Below are 14568 nucleotides of genomic sequence, written 5' to 3'. Positions count from 1 at the left end.
CCTTACACAGTTTCGTTTTTGTTTTTTAAATATCCCTGATGTAAGACCCCCGATGCATGACTCTTCAGTGGACCTCATGATGGATTTCAGCCGTGAAGGATGCTGCATAAGCCCCTCCCTCCTGCTAGCTCCTAGAGTTTAACTCCTATCTCCGTGGCTATGAAGGGATGAAGAGTCTCTGTGGGAAAAGCCGGGACTGGGGTTGGAGGAGGATTTGCAACTCGCTTTTCCAGAAGGCCGGCCAGCTGGTACATTCTTTGGAGAGGGTCTGGTAGTCCCTGGTGGGGCCTCTGCTGAGGAGGGGCGGGAGCTTGTCGGGCTGGGGAGCGGGGAAGCAGGAGACACAATAGTCTCTATTGACCTGTGCTCGGGGACATAGGACACATGTGTACATGTATTCATGCACACACAGGCGCACACACCCAAGCTCAGGCCCAAGACGGGGACACAGAAATCAACACTGTCAACAATCTGTGCAAAGGCTGATGGGACAGGAGTTTTCTTCCTGGGGGATAGGGAAAGGGGGCAGGGCTCCGGCTCTCCCCTGTCCCCACCCCATTCTGCCTGGGGTTATCTCCATTGGGTCCTGGGGGTTTTCATTCCGGAGCCACTAATCTCCTTTGTTCTCAAGGGAGCCTTACCCAAGGTCTCAGGGGTGAGGGCACCATGCTGCCTGGCACCAGGAGTTGGCTCATCTTGGAGACAACAAGGTCGGCCATTAACTGCTTGTCCTCTTCTACGTGCTCTCCGATCAGGGGCATTGAACTATCCATGACCTGGGGGAGGAAAGGGAGGCTGAAGGACCTGAATTAAGACAGCTTGGCCTCGGGCTTCCTGTTCTGGGAGTGTTGACTCTGCGCTCAGAACAGAATGACCACTAGATGGCACTGTCCTCCATGCAAACAGCTCGGCTGTGCTCTTCCTGCTGCCTGGGTCCCCAGTAGACATCCGTTCTGTTTCCTTCCCAACAGACTTCTGGATTCAGTTCAACTCAGCCTCCACATGCTGGAGTCCAGCAACGTGACCAGGGCCGGGGGAGCACGTGCTGACCTTTTCTGTACTTTTCTTTGGGGCGTCGGTCTCCGCCCCCTCATTTCCCACCCCAGCTTCCTCCTGGGGTTGGGACTGGCCCCCTGTCTTCTGGCCTAAGGTTGACGATGTCCTCAGAGCTGGGAACAGTAATGGGGCTCAATCACAACAACAACAACCAAAAATTGGACGCAGGCTGGAAGTGACCCAGGGTTTATGGAGAAGACAGAAGAGGACAGACAGTTGTTCTGGGGCCCCGGCAGGATGCAGTCCCGACATGAATCTCGTTCCCTGAGAACCAGGCTATTCTTAAGGAAGAGGGGTGACAGTCCTGGGGGGTCATGTTGGTTTAGTCTACTTTTATAATAGATGGGGAAACTGAGGCTCAGAGACGAGAGCCAGTGGGCCAGGTGATCACTAGGCACAGTCAGCTGACAGTCTTGGTAGACCTGTGACAGAGCTGCGCTGGCTACCTCTCTCCTCTCCTGCAGGAATCCAGTCTTCGTCTGTCACCTGCCTCACCCCGTCAAACCGTCTTTGCCCTGTGCCCAGCTCTGGGGTAATCAGACAGTCTCATTTCCAGATCCTGTACCCAACTCTCTGTACCCACCCCTCACCTAGCCAACTCCTTATCCATCATGAAATACCTAGTCAGCCCTCCCTTCCAGAAGCCCCTTCAGGACCCCACAAGTTCCTAGGAGCCCCTCTGTATCTGTGTCTTTGCGGAGCTCACATGACTGTCCCTTTGGAGAGCTTAGTCCCAGAATTATCGTTTGCCATCTGGAAGCCCAGGGAGTCAGGGGTGTCCTGTGCTCACCCTGGGAAGGCGCTGACAGTACAGCTTCACTGGGCACTGGTAAGATATGGGGCAGTATTCTAAGAGCCAGGTATAGATGACGTCAGCTCATCTTAGAGCAGCACTTTGCTGGCCGGGGATGTGGCTCTTTGGTAGAGCGCTCTCTTAGCATGTTTGGGGCCTTCACTTTCATCCCCAGCACTATAACCCCAGCATTCCGGAGATGGAGGCAGGGGCAGGAGATGTTCAAGGTCTTCCTACATATCGAATCTGAGGGCAGCCTGGGCTACATGGGACCCTATCTCACAACAACAACAATCTTTGAGGCTTATGGTTATTCTGATTATCCTCACCAGAGTGATGAAACCGAGGGTCAGACTGGGAAGTTCTAGGGCAGCAGAGATCTTCTCACCAAGCACTGGGTGGCTCTGTGGTAAGGCTTTGGATGAGGCAGCCTGGTTCCAAGCCTGTGTTCTGCTATGGATGTACTGGGGGAAGTCTCTTGTCTTCTCTGGGTATACTTTTCATCAACTAAGGGTTCAGACAGCTGCTAAGACCCTCCTGGCTGTAATTTTCAGGGAATTGTGGGTACAAGCACCCAGTGTGTCTCGGGGACTGAAACACAAACCAGGGCATGGGTATGGATCCCAGAAGGTCCTGTAAACTGTCCCTAAATGGAACTCCTGCCTGGGTCACAGGCAGTCTCCATCAGCAGTTACAACTGTCCTGAGGCCTGTCCCCAAGGGTCCTGGGCTCCCAGCACCCGGCCTGTGGTTCTGCCTCCCGCCCTGTCTGCTGCTTTGCCCTGGACGGTTCCCCACATTCTCTGCAGTGGAAAACAGACACGACACAGAGCCTGAGGTCAGGACCTGGAGTCCCCATAGTGGACACAGCCAAAGGAAGTGGACGGTCACTCCCCCCAGGGAAACATTTTTTCCCAGAGAGCAAGGTCATCCCCTGGGCCAGGTCAGAGAGGACAAGGTTCAGCGTGTTTCCCCTGAGCACCCTCACTGAATGTGCCCCACAAGCGCTGTGCCCGCACACAGAGGTGGCTGAGAGACAGTGTTTTTGGATCTCTGCTGCCTCTCTCCCCTTACTGGGAAAAATACATTTTTTTTTTTTATTCCTAGGAACAGGCTCCCTCTCTTCCTGATCCCATCCCAAACCCCGAAGGAAAACAATTCCCTAATGTTTCTGAGGAAAAAAACCCCAAATCTGAAAGCCATCTTTTTTATTTGTTTGAGATTTTTCTGGAACATTTTTGAAAAGTTGTTTTCTTGTGTTTAGAAGACCCAAAGTGGCTTTTTTGTTTGTTTGTTTTTAAATGTGAAGTGTCTTTTATTCCTGACCTCCTCCCAGCCCCTAAGTGTCTGGAACTGGAGCCTCTGGGTATAGACAGCTTTTTGTGAAGTGGAGGGATTTCAGAGCCGAGCTCGCTTGCGTGTGTGTGTGTGTGTGTGTGTGTGTGTGTGTGTGTGTGTGTGTGTATGTGTATGTGTGTGTGTATGTGTGTGTGGTGTGTATGTGTATGTATGCATGTATGTGTGTATGTGTGTGTGTGATGTGTGTATGGATGTGTGTGTGTGATGTGTGTGTCTGTGTATGTGTATGTGTGATGTGTGTGTATGTGTGTATGTGTGTGTATGTGTGTGTGTGTGGTGTATGTGTATGTGTGTGTATGTATGCATGTATGTGTGTATGTGTGTGTATGTATGCATGTGTGTGATGTGTGTGTATGTATGTGTATATGTGTGTGTGTATGTGTGTGTATGTGTGTGTGTATGTGTGTGTATGTGTGTGTATGTGTATGTGTGTGTATGTGTGTGTATGTGTGTGTGTATGTGTGTGTATGTGTGTGTGTGTATGTGTATGTGTGTGTGTCTGTGTGTGTATGTATGTGTGTATGTGTGTGTGTATGATGTGTTTGTATGTGTGTGTATGTGTGTGTATGTGTGTGTATGTATGTGTGTATGTGTGTGTGTGGTGCTGAACCAAAAGAGGAGGGAAGCATTTCATGTTCTTCTTTTCACATTTTAAAGATTTATTTATTTGGTTTGTATGAGTGTTTTGCTTGCATGTATGTATGTGTGTGCATATTCCGGATGGCTGTGAGCCACCATGTGGATGCTGAGAATCAAACCTAGGTCCTCTGCGAGAGCAATGAGAGCTCTTGACTACAAGCCATCTCTCCTGACCCCTGGGCCTCACTCCTAATGGGATAGCAGCCCTCTCCTACTCTGCTGATGCATCTGAGCCCCATTCATCTGGCTTAGAGCCTGGTGCCCAGAGTGAAGAAATGAGTGTGCGTGAGTCCCAACCAGTCATATCTAGTGTCCTAGCGAGGAAAGGCAGTGTTGGGTGGTTTGCCAGGAGCTGTTGATGTCCCAGGTGAAGAGGCCCTTGACTCACATCTGTTCTGGGAATGGTCAGAGGAAAAGCGGCCTCTGACTCGAGGTGAGGACGCAGGCCTGCACAGAGATGCCCATTTACCTGGCGGTAGCATCCAACCTTTCTGGGGGGCCAGCTAGTGAGACTGTCTCTGGTCCTGGGCTCCCACTGCCAAGACAGCCTTTTCCTGACCTGGTGGTACACCTTCCTGCATTCCACACTTCTGCCCATTCAGTTACCTGGTGCTGTTTGCTTGTTGGTCCTCGGGCAGTGGGGCAGACATGCGGGGCTGGAGGACTGGCTGGCTACTGAGGTCATCCCAGCCACGTGCCTCTGTAGCAGCCCACACCCGTGGAGAGGCAGCTGCAGGGGAGGGCGGCCGCAGGGCTCCCTTCACGTGTCTGGGCCTGTTGTCAGCCCATTCCTCCCTGATAGGTTGGGAAGTGAGGCCCATAGAAGGAGTGAGCTGAAAGGACCATGCATGGCCATGGAGCTGGGAGCTGGGAGTGGAGGGGAGCCCTGAGGCCGCAGGGATGTTTTAGGTTAAAGCTGCAGAACTGTTGGAGGCTGGGAGGGGAGAGGAGAGGGAGCCCCTGAGGAGGATAGGAAGGGGTTGTAGAGGGAAGAGGATACTGCGGGATGGAGAGATGCATGGCTGCAGAAGAGTCTTTGGAGCGAGTGGTTCTGGGTCCCAGTGCCCATCTGCGAACATTTCTTACAACTCTATTTCTGGAATTCATCTGTCCCTCCAGCCACACCCTGTACAACGGTGTCCCTTTGCTTCTCTGTTATCTTCTCTTGCAAATTCTGTATCTGCTGTGTTCAAGGCTGCCTCAGAATTTCATTTGTTGAAAGAACTTAAGAATGGAACCCTTGCATGGTGGGAAAGGAAGTGCATTCATGTCATATCCTTCAACACCGAGGACACTGGACACGGGCACAGAATCTTGTGGACGCTTAGCTTGACATGTTAGGAAAAATGGTGCCCTGAGTTCTGAACTCTGAGGTCAGAGTGCTGAGCAGGAAGGCTCCCTCTGTTGCTGCAGCTGAGGTGGGTGTGTGAAGCACTCTGGGAGGGGCTCCCTGTGCCCTGAGCTACATGTGGCAGGCCAGGAGCCAGGACATGGCTGCCGTGCTGGGGGTCATCTTGGAGTTTTTCCTGCTGGGATGGTCCAGGCTGGACCCCCCTGCTCCATTCCTCACCTCGATGATATAATCTCTGCCATCCTTGCTGTGGACAGCCTTGACAGCACATATGTCTAGGCCACCGAACATTTCGGAGCAGCTGTCCACCCATAGCCTGTACCTGCAAAGACAGACAGACTGACAGTGAGCATGGGGTAAGAAGCAAGGCAAGAGGTCAGAAGGAGACAGGAGTGAAGGAAGACCAAGGATGGGACACGCAGGAAGCAGGGAGAGAGGATGGGGAGGGAAGGGGTAAGAACCAAGAGGTCTCAGAGACCCACGGCCATCCTTTTGCTGCCCCAGGACCTTGGCTCTGCAGCAGTATGAGGCTTGCCTTGCCCCAATCCAGAGCCATCCGGACACCCAGCCACCCCTGCAGCCCTTTTCCCTTGGGAAAGCTATTTGAAGGGCTCTAAAAATCCCTCCAGGCTGCCCTCTCTGCTCAGAGCCCCAGCCAGACAAGAGCCTGTAGGGGACAAAGGGCCTTATTCTCCCCAGAGCAGGGGAGTGGGGGGCAGGGGAGCTCCTTCAGACAGCTCCTGACTTGCCTGGGGGCCTGGCCCTCGGGACCAATTGCTTTTGTTCCTATTCCAGTGACTGACAGCTGCAGGGCCAGTTTGCTTTGCTGGGGACAGATCTGGGCTGTGAACTTTGACCCTACGACAAGGGGTTGGTTGTATCTGGGGAGATCTTCTGGGCATGCACTTGGCTTTCCTTGTGGACTGGATTTGGGAGTCACAGGGGACTTTGTGTCAACGTTCCTGCTTCTCTCCCCACTCTCTAGGGTCACACGGGACACTCCAGCTCTCAGATCTATTTGTGTGTTTGAGCCATGTGACCTGGAATGGGGAGCAGCGAGCATGGCTGGCAATTTCTAAGAACTCACTCACTGATCCTATCAACCCCGGCCCACTGAGGCCCAAGAGAAGGGCTCTCTCCGAGGTTACGCAGCAGTGCAGTAACACGGTCATGCTCCTCTAGATCTCCAACTGGAGTCCAACCTCCGTCTCTCATCCCGCTGCAGCCAGGAGCATGCTGGGAGTAGAAGGCAGGACGAAGACCCATTCTGTGCCCGGCAGGCTAGCTCCTCATTCCTTCTCATCCCAGCACCACTGATCAAGGAGGGAGGGTTGAGTTTAGTTTTTCAGATGAAGAAGCCGAGGCTGAGAGAGTAATAACTAACAGGCTGGCTTCCAATCTGTGTCCAGGTTTAAGCAAACATGTTGGGTAGGAGCACATGTATACCCTCGTGAGTGGCAGGTCCAGAGTGGACCTTGGGTGCTGTTTCTCAGGAGCCTTCTACCTTGATTTTTGAGACAAGGTTTCCACTGAATGTGGAATGTGCGGGCGAGCGAGCCCTAGGATCCTCCTGTCTCTTTCTCCCCAGGGCTGGGATCACAGCTGCATGCTTCCATACCTGCCTGGCTTTTTCATGTGTGATCTGGGGATCGAACCTACGCCCTCATGCTTGTGTGGTAAGTGCTTTATGAACCGATCTGTCTCCCTGGCCTGTGATCTGGATGTTTGCTATTTCCTTAGTGATTTTGGATGAGCCTCTCCTTCCTGGTGCCTCAGTTTCCTTTATTTGATGCTTCTTGTTCTTGGGACTCACAAGGATAGCAGAGGCCATGTACCTACAAACGGCCAGCTTCTGGGCTCTACCCGGTGTCATTGGGAAGCCTCTGCCTATTTTCAATGCTTCATACAATGCTCTGACCCATGTGCAGCCACATTTGGTGACAATGTTGATCCTTGGGGCTTTGAGAGGCTTCTGGGGGCCAGGTGTTAGAGCTACTGTATTTGACGCTGGTGGCTGACTCATGGGACACAACGTGCTCAAGGAACACGATGCCTGAGACACACTCATGAGTCAGGCTCTTCCATTGAGAGATAGAAGTCTAGACTTAGGACTGGAGGCAACTGGTTTCCAGGGACTGTTTTCAAATGATGAACATCTAGGTCATGTGTGTGCATTATCCCAGGTGCAGGGGCCCCAGGGGCCAGGAAATATGGGAAAGGTCCCCCTTCAACCAGGTAGACTAGCACTAAGCAAACTGAATGAAAATCGCTCAGGAGTCAAGCTACCCCACAAGAGGTGAACCACACAGGGCCTTGGCCTGCTTAAGGGACTCCAGGGGCTTTGGGACTATAGGAATGGAACCGGGGGTTCTGTCCAGGCCATGAGCACAGCTCACGACTGTCTGAGGGACAGTACATGCTAGGTTGAGCACACCCTGTCCTGTGAATGTTCCTGTGGAGTCACCCCTGTGGATGGTGGTGTGCTGTAGATCTCCACCATAAACTTCTGAGGAGAGGTAAGACTTCCTGGGAAAGACATGAAGAAGAAGGCACCGGCTGTCCATGAGTACGCCCCGTGGGAGGGGTGTTCCTGGTACTTGGTACACCCCACAAGACCAGCCAGTACAAGGGAGTTCCCAGATGGAAGCTGCAGGAGCAGCTGGGCTAGGACTGAGAAGGGCAGGTACCCACCTTGGCAGGGACCTGTGCTGGGGTTAGCCTTCCACCTTGGCAGGGCCTGTGCTGGGGTTAGCCTTCCACCCTGGCAGGGGCCTGTGCTGGGGTTAGCCTTCCACCCTGGCAGGGCCTGTGCTGGGGTTAGCCTTCCACCCTGGCAGGGCCTGTGCTGGGGTTAGCCTTCCACCCTGGCAGGGATCTGTGCTGGGGTTAGCCTTCCACCCTGGCAGGGCCTGTGCTGTGGCTAGCCTTTCTTATGGCATGCAAACTTGCTTTCATCTTCTAGTTGAAGAAGTTCAGAACTGTCTCTTAGCTTATCTAGAAGGGGCGGGGGCATTCACCTCGGCTCGTCTGGCTTTCTGAGCTTATGGACCCTGAGCTGGGAGTTCACAGGGCCAGGGCTGATGTCTCTCTTCCCCACCACTTTCTCCAAGGCGCAGCTCTAAGACCAGCCTGCAGTGAGTGCCTGTGGCATAGTTGTAGAGACCAAAGGAGAGCTGGCTCCTTCAGGTTCTCGCCCATTCTTTAGGATGAAATGCTGACACCCATTCCCTCAGGAACCACTCCCAGCCTCTCCTTCCCTAAATTTCACTGGGTGCCCCTTCTCCTTCCTGCCTCAAGGGTTGAGGGCACGCTGTCCTAGCTTTACTGCATTCAGCTACAACTGTGCCATCCCTCAGACAAGTGGGGAAAGATGGCTGTCGTTAGCGCAGTGGGGCCGTCACTTTCCCTCCTACTGAAGACTGCTCAGTATGCAGTGTTACCTCCCTTCCCGGGTCTCAGCCACGGTTGCTGCAGAGGTTGGCCCCACTCCAACCTTTAGAGTAGAAACTGGCCATAGGTTTTGTCAAATACGGACCTGCAGCCTTCTCAGCCAATGATTGGCTTAGGGGCGATCATATGACCCAAATCCCGGCTAAGCAGCCAATAAGGTTCTATTCCAGGCTTTTGGATAAATGAAGGGGAAAGATGCTTTCTTTCTGTCAGACTTGACACTGAGGCTTTAAGCCCGGTGATGCTGTGAACCGTTGTTGGAGAAAGTGTGATCCAACACAGCCATGAAAGAAATGATTTCAATGGAGCGGGTAGAGGTGGGGTCTTAGGCCTCTCCTGAAAGCATGCCTCTCAAGTTTTCATCAACAAAGGCTAATTCCCAAAGCGCAGACTAATACGCTCTGTTCTGGTGCTTGCTGCTGACCCGCAGTTCTTAGAGGAGAGAATCAGTGCCCTTTGCCTTGGCCTCTTTACTGCTCAGCACACTGTGGCATGCAGCAGGCTCTAGTGTTTCCCAGGGAAGGTGTGTGTGTGACTTGTATGGAGAGCAGGTGCTCAGCCCTCCCTCAGCTGAGGAGGCCACACAGCAGTGCTTAAGAGGACAGAGACCTGTAGGTCCCTCAGCCACAGTGCACCCCAAAGCACTCACAATTTAAGTGGCTTTTCTCTCTTCATATGGTCTGAGGAAGGCCCATCTCCATTTTTATGATGTTGTAATAAACATGCTTTCTCCCAGTTATCTGCAAATGACTGGGGACTGGTGAAGGCTTCAATCTCTCTTACTGAGGCTGCAGGGCAGAACCCAGAAGATCCCTGGACTTGAAGCCAATGCCTCAGTGTTCCACTGTTACCTCCAGAGCGCGGGGCAAACCACTTCCCTCCTCGGAACTCGTACCATCTGCAAATGTTATTTTGACAGGTGCCCTGCTGTTGCTGCTGACCATCGAGAAGAGCAAAAGGGAAGTGGCTGGAGTGCCTTTCTCGTGGATGCTGGTGCCTCTCGCCACACGCCCTTTGTCTCTTACCTCTCTGTCATGGCCACCTGCTCCAGCATGGCAGAGCCCGTGTTGGCCTTCCAGTTTCCAGAGATGGAGGTTCTCCTGGGTTAGAACAAACCGTACACTGAGGTCACTGGGGATGTCTGTCACTCATCTGCTGTCCTTCTTCACTTTGGTGGTTAGGAGATGTTTCAAACATCTGGCCCATATACACATGTGAGTGTGATGCCCACAGAGTCCAGAAGAGGGCATCAGATGCACAGAAACTGGAGTGACAGAAGCCCATTAACTGCCATCTGGATGCTGGGAACCAAACCCTGGTCCTCAGCAAGAGCAATAAAATGCTCTTACTGCTGAGCCATGTTTCCAGCCCCCAGATTAAAATAAAAAATTTAAAAGACTGTCACCTCAGATAAAATGGCACAAGCTTTGGTCCTACAGTGTCCCCACTCCAGATCCCACATGCTAAGGCTTGACCTTAGCATCTGATGGTGCTATTGGGAGGTGTGGGGACCTTTAGCTAGTGATGGGGTCGGGGGAGGAAGTTAGGTCTTGGGGGTCATGAAGGGACCCAAGTCCTTCTTGCCTCTTTCTTGGCTTCCTGGCCACCATGAGGTGAGTAGCCTCCATGACTGTATTACCACAGGCTCAAAGCAATAGGGACAAGTAACCATGAGCTAAAACCTGTAGAACTGTGAGTCTGAACAAACCTTTCTTCTTTTTAAGTTGATTGTCTCAAGTATTTTGTTATAGTAATGGAAAAATGCATATGCGTGACCTCTTGCTTTTTTTTTTTTTTTTTTTTTTTTTTTTTTTTTTTTTTTTTTTTTGAGGAGAACTAGGGCAGTGTACCACTTGGTGATTCTGGAATTTTTTTTACATGTTTTAAAATATAGGAAAAAATGATCTTAGGGAGGAAGTGATTACTTTCCCATGGTGAAGAGTTGGGAAGGCTTTGTGACCTCTGCCTGCCTTGCAGCCACGGCTGTCCCCCTTCTTGGTGCTCGCCCACGCATGGCTCCTGTCCCACACACTCACTTTCCCCTTTGCCCCTGGCAGCCTATGTCACCACCTTTCCTTCCCAGGTCCTTGCTCATCTTTCAGGCTTCATTTGAATGTGGCTCCGGTGCAGCACACCTTCCTAGACTCACACGGACTGCCCTGCCCTGCTTCCCTCTTCCCCCTTCTCCTTGGCACTGTGCTCAGGAGTGCTCATCTAACCTGTCCTGATGGAGGAGAAGCCCTAAAAACAGGGAACATGCTTCGCTCCATCCCCTGGGCACACAATTCCAATGGGACTCAACATGCAGTAGGTGCCCAGTAGCTACTGACGCAGTGAGGGGATGATGTATGCTGGGGAGAACCAGGGACACATTTGGACCCCTGGAATCCAGCCCCCAATTAAATGCTCTATTTTGTAAGTGCCTTCATCATGGCGTCTCTTCACAGCAACAAAACAGTCACCAAGACACAGCCCATCTCTGAGGAAAGCCAGGGCAGGATCTTAAGCAGGAAGCTGGGAGCAGGAACTGAGACAGAGATCACAGGATGCTGCTCTTCAGTTACCTTTCTTCTACAGCCCAGGCCCATCTGCCCAGAGATGGCACCACCTGCAGTAGGTTGGGTCCTCCTCCACCAATTAGTAATCAAGAAAATGCCCCACAGACACAGCAACACGGCCCTTCTGATGGAGGCGATTCCCCCACAGGGTCCCTCTTCTCAGCTGTGCCTCGGTTTGTGTCAGGTTGACAGAAACTATGACAACAATGTTCGCAGGGTCAGCCTACATCTGGCTACGGATTAGTCTAAGAGTGGAAAGCTGCACCCTCCTTCGGCTGTTCACTTCCTGCCTTCACTACCTTTGAGCCATAAGACTGACATGGTAAATTAGCAATGGATATGGACTCCAGGGAAGCCAAAGGATTCCCAGGGTCACTGGATGTGGCCCCAGAGTGTATCCACTGAGATGCACCCTTGCAGATGAACAGCATTTGGCATAGTGAGTTGGTGGTGGGAGAAGAGAAGGACTCATGGACACTGTGGTTCTAGCATTGTCTAGTAATAGACCATGGGCAGCATCTCCGAGTCTTTAACTTCTTCCTTGGCAAAATGGGGATAATTGTAGACCTTAGTGGGGTCCTGTGTGAGTGAGAGGAAATATTCCCATCAACCCCTCAGCACAAATGGGCTGCACTGTTATTTTCGGCAGGAGAAGATAAAAAATAAGAAGGCATTCCAAGGGCTGAAGCAGCAGGAACTCAAGCCAGATTGCTCTCGTTCCAAGAGGACGATACTGGGAGGGCTGGTACCGGAGGACAGCTTTGGGCATCTGAAATGTGTGTCCAAGAGCTTGCATCAGCTTGTGTCAGCCCCACAGAACTGAAGGAGATGGCACCAGTGTTATCCTTCTCTCTGAATGGCAGATGCCCCCAAACTATACTCCACAAACCCTTGACTCTCTGTACAGAGCTCATGGAGCCCATCACACACGTATGGAAGGGCCTGTGCCGTTGACCTGAATGAGATGCTACCAGAGGGATATAGGATGGAATGGATATTGTGGTCAAAGCATCTGTCTATACTATAATCACTTTTATTTATCTGGGCTGATGTAAGAGAGGACCATTAACGGTGTGATTTATAAACAACAACTCATTCTGATGGTTCTGGAGACTTGGAAGTCCAAGCTCAAGTTGCCTAAAGATTCATGTTTAGCGAGGACCCATTTCTTAGTCTGTGCCTTCTTCTTCTTTTTTTTTTTTTTTTTTTGGTTTTTCAAGACAGGGTTTCTCTGTGTAGCTTTGCACCTTTCCTGGAACTCACTTGGCAGCCCAGGCTGGCCTTGAACTCACAGAGATCTGCCTGGCTCTGCCTCCCGAGAGCTGGGATCAAAGGCGTGCGCCACCACCGCCCGGCAGTCTATGCCTTCTTACTGTGTTTTCATGCAGTGGATGAAGCAAGGGATCCCTTTGAGTTCTTTTTTTTTTTTTTTTTAACTCCCTTAACTGTTAACTTGATATAGCTTAGAATCAAATCAAATCTGAGAAAGGCATTTCAGTTGAGAGACTGACCAAACCAGATTGGCCTGTGAGCGTGTCTGTGGGGATTGTCTTATTGTGAACTGATGTAGGAGGGCCCAGCCCACTGTGGGTGGCACCATTCCCTAGAGAGGTGGTCCTTGGCTGTATTAGAAAGCTAACTAAGCATGGGTCTATAGGTCAGCCAGCAAACAGCATTTTTCCATGGTCTCTGCTTCAGATTCCTACTTGAGTTCCTGCCCTGACTTCCCTCAGTGAAGGGATGGAAGTCAAAATAAATTCTTTCCCACTTAAGTTGCTTTTGTTCAGAGTGTTTTAACACAGTAACAGGATGGAACTAGAACAAGCACTGATTGCTTTCTGGAAGGTTCTCCCCTCTTCCTAAGATTATCACTTGAGAGGTGGTGGACTTTCAATATGAATTTGGGGTGGGGGTATATAAGACCAAATGTACAACCTTGGAGGTGGAGGGAACGTTTCTGGCCTGAGAAACTTGGGACAAGAGTGAAGACCGAATGTAACGATACTTTCTATAAGCATGTGCTGTGCTTGGTAGACCTGCTTCCCACTGTGTCAGGCACAGGCTGAACGGATGGGGGTCAAGTGACAGCTCAGTGAGTGGTGGATGGTGGAAGCCAGCTTTCTCCTGACTGGCGTAGGAGGTACAGACAAGCAGTCAGGGAAGGCAAAATTGAACCACATGGTACTGGACAAAAGTCCAGACAGCAGTGTGACTCCATTTAGAGTAATGCACATGCAGATGGATATACAGAGAAATCATTATGGATGCATGTGTACGAGTGGGCAAATATGCACATATATGCCCTGGCTGTGTATGTTACGAGAATCTAAAAGCAGTGATACCTCAGTGGCAGCAAGCGAAAGGTCTAAGTGCAGAACGGAATGTGGGCCAGAGGAGGGTGGATGGTTATGGGCACAGAGGACATTCTCAGCTCAAGTGTGGTATGATCCCCAGCCCTTGGATGTGGACCAACCCAGGGTCCAGGAATCTCTGTAACCATTGACAAATTGGAGCTGTCAGGCCGGAAGGGCTCAGCCTGAAGAATGCAGCAATGAGGTAATCCTCGGAAAAGAAACTGGGCCAAGGTGACACCAATGTCAAATGCAAATTCTAACAATGTGGGAGGAAGGAAATGATACCATGGTGCCGCAAGAATGCACCGGACCACCTCACTGGGATGAGCCCAGATGATTCAGGGTGCCGGGGTGAGGGGGAGATCTGATCCCTGAGACACTGTGAGAGGACATCTGAAAGCAGAAACAGCCCTGGCCTGCCCTGGGGGAAGAAGGGGGTGTTTGACTGACAGGATGGACTTGGAAACTGGCTTTATCTCTTTCCTGGGACTATGTCCTTATTGGTCAACTGCCTGCATCTCTTCCAGTGTCCCAGGCAATTGTACAGTTGCAACCAACTGCATGGGTCTCAAAGCCTAAAACCACCCTAACCCTTTATTGTGTGTGTGTGTGTGTGTGTGTGTGTGTGTGTGTGTGTGTGTGTGTGTTGTGTGTGAACCTGTTGAGGCTGGAGGAAAAGCTGGGTATCATCCTCAGAATGTCATCTACCTCCTTTGCAACAAGGTCTATCATTGGCCTGGAAGTCACCAGTTAGAATAGACTGACCTGTCAGGGAGCCCCAGAGAGCCCCCTGTCTGCTTACCTAGTGCTTGGATTACAAGAGCATATGACTCTACCTGTTAGTTCTATTTTTGTTTTGTCTTTTGAGACAGGGCCTCACTAACTCTGAACATCTTGGAACTCACTATGTAGACCAGGCTGGCCTCCAACTCACAGAGATCCACCTCCCTCCCAAGTACTGGAGATAATGGTGTTCACCATCATGCCCAACCTCATACCTGGTACTTTC

At 51.4% G+C, this 14568-nt stretch overlaps 1 protein-coding gene and 1 long non-coding RNA gene across 6 annotated transcripts in view; one reads left to right on the top strand and one right to left on the bottom strand.

The window, feature by feature from the left end:
- Positions 1-14568, bottom strand: part of Syn3 (synapsin III) — a 445154-nt gene that overhangs the window by 10121 nt on the left and 420465 nt on the right. The window contains exons 9-11 of one of the 3 annotated variants that reach the window (XM_016005489.3): positions 9673-9747; positions 5417-5519; positions 642-776 (exon numbers count right to left, since the gene is read on the bottom strand). In XM_016005489.3, the coding sequence (XP_015860975.1) occupies positions 642-776; positions 5417-5519; positions 9673-9747 (313 nt within the window). Of the gene's footprint in view, positions 1-641; positions 777-4452; positions 5520-9672; positions 9748-14568 lie in introns of those variants that run through there. The other 2 variants (XR_013045768.1, XM_076554444.1) reach the window with 2 other exon arrangements.
- On the top strand, positions 5466-12977 carry LOC143269365 (uncharacterized). 3 transcript variants are annotated; one of them, XR_013045770.1, is made up of 3 exons: positions 5466-5553; positions 6786-7713; positions 9567-12977. It is a non-coding gene; the product is annotated as an uncharacterized LOC143269365 (long non-coding RNA). The 3 variants fall into 3 exon arrangements; XR_013045771.1 differs by having other exon boundaries at positions 5515-6873; XR_013045769.1 differs by having other exon boundaries at positions 5515-7713.

The sequence above is a fragment of the Peromyscus maniculatus genome, chromosome 18 (assembly GCF_049852395.1).
Source record: "Peromyscus maniculatus bairdii isolate BWxNUB_F1_BW_parent chromosome 18, HU_Pman_BW_mat_3.1, whole genome shotgun sequence".
Classification (NCBI taxonomy): domain Eukaryota; kingdom Metazoa; phylum Chordata; class Mammalia; order Rodentia; family Cricetidae; genus Peromyscus; species Peromyscus maniculatus.
Note: the sequence above shows the minus strand (reverse complement) of the source record. Positions and strands in the feature narration are given on the sequence as shown.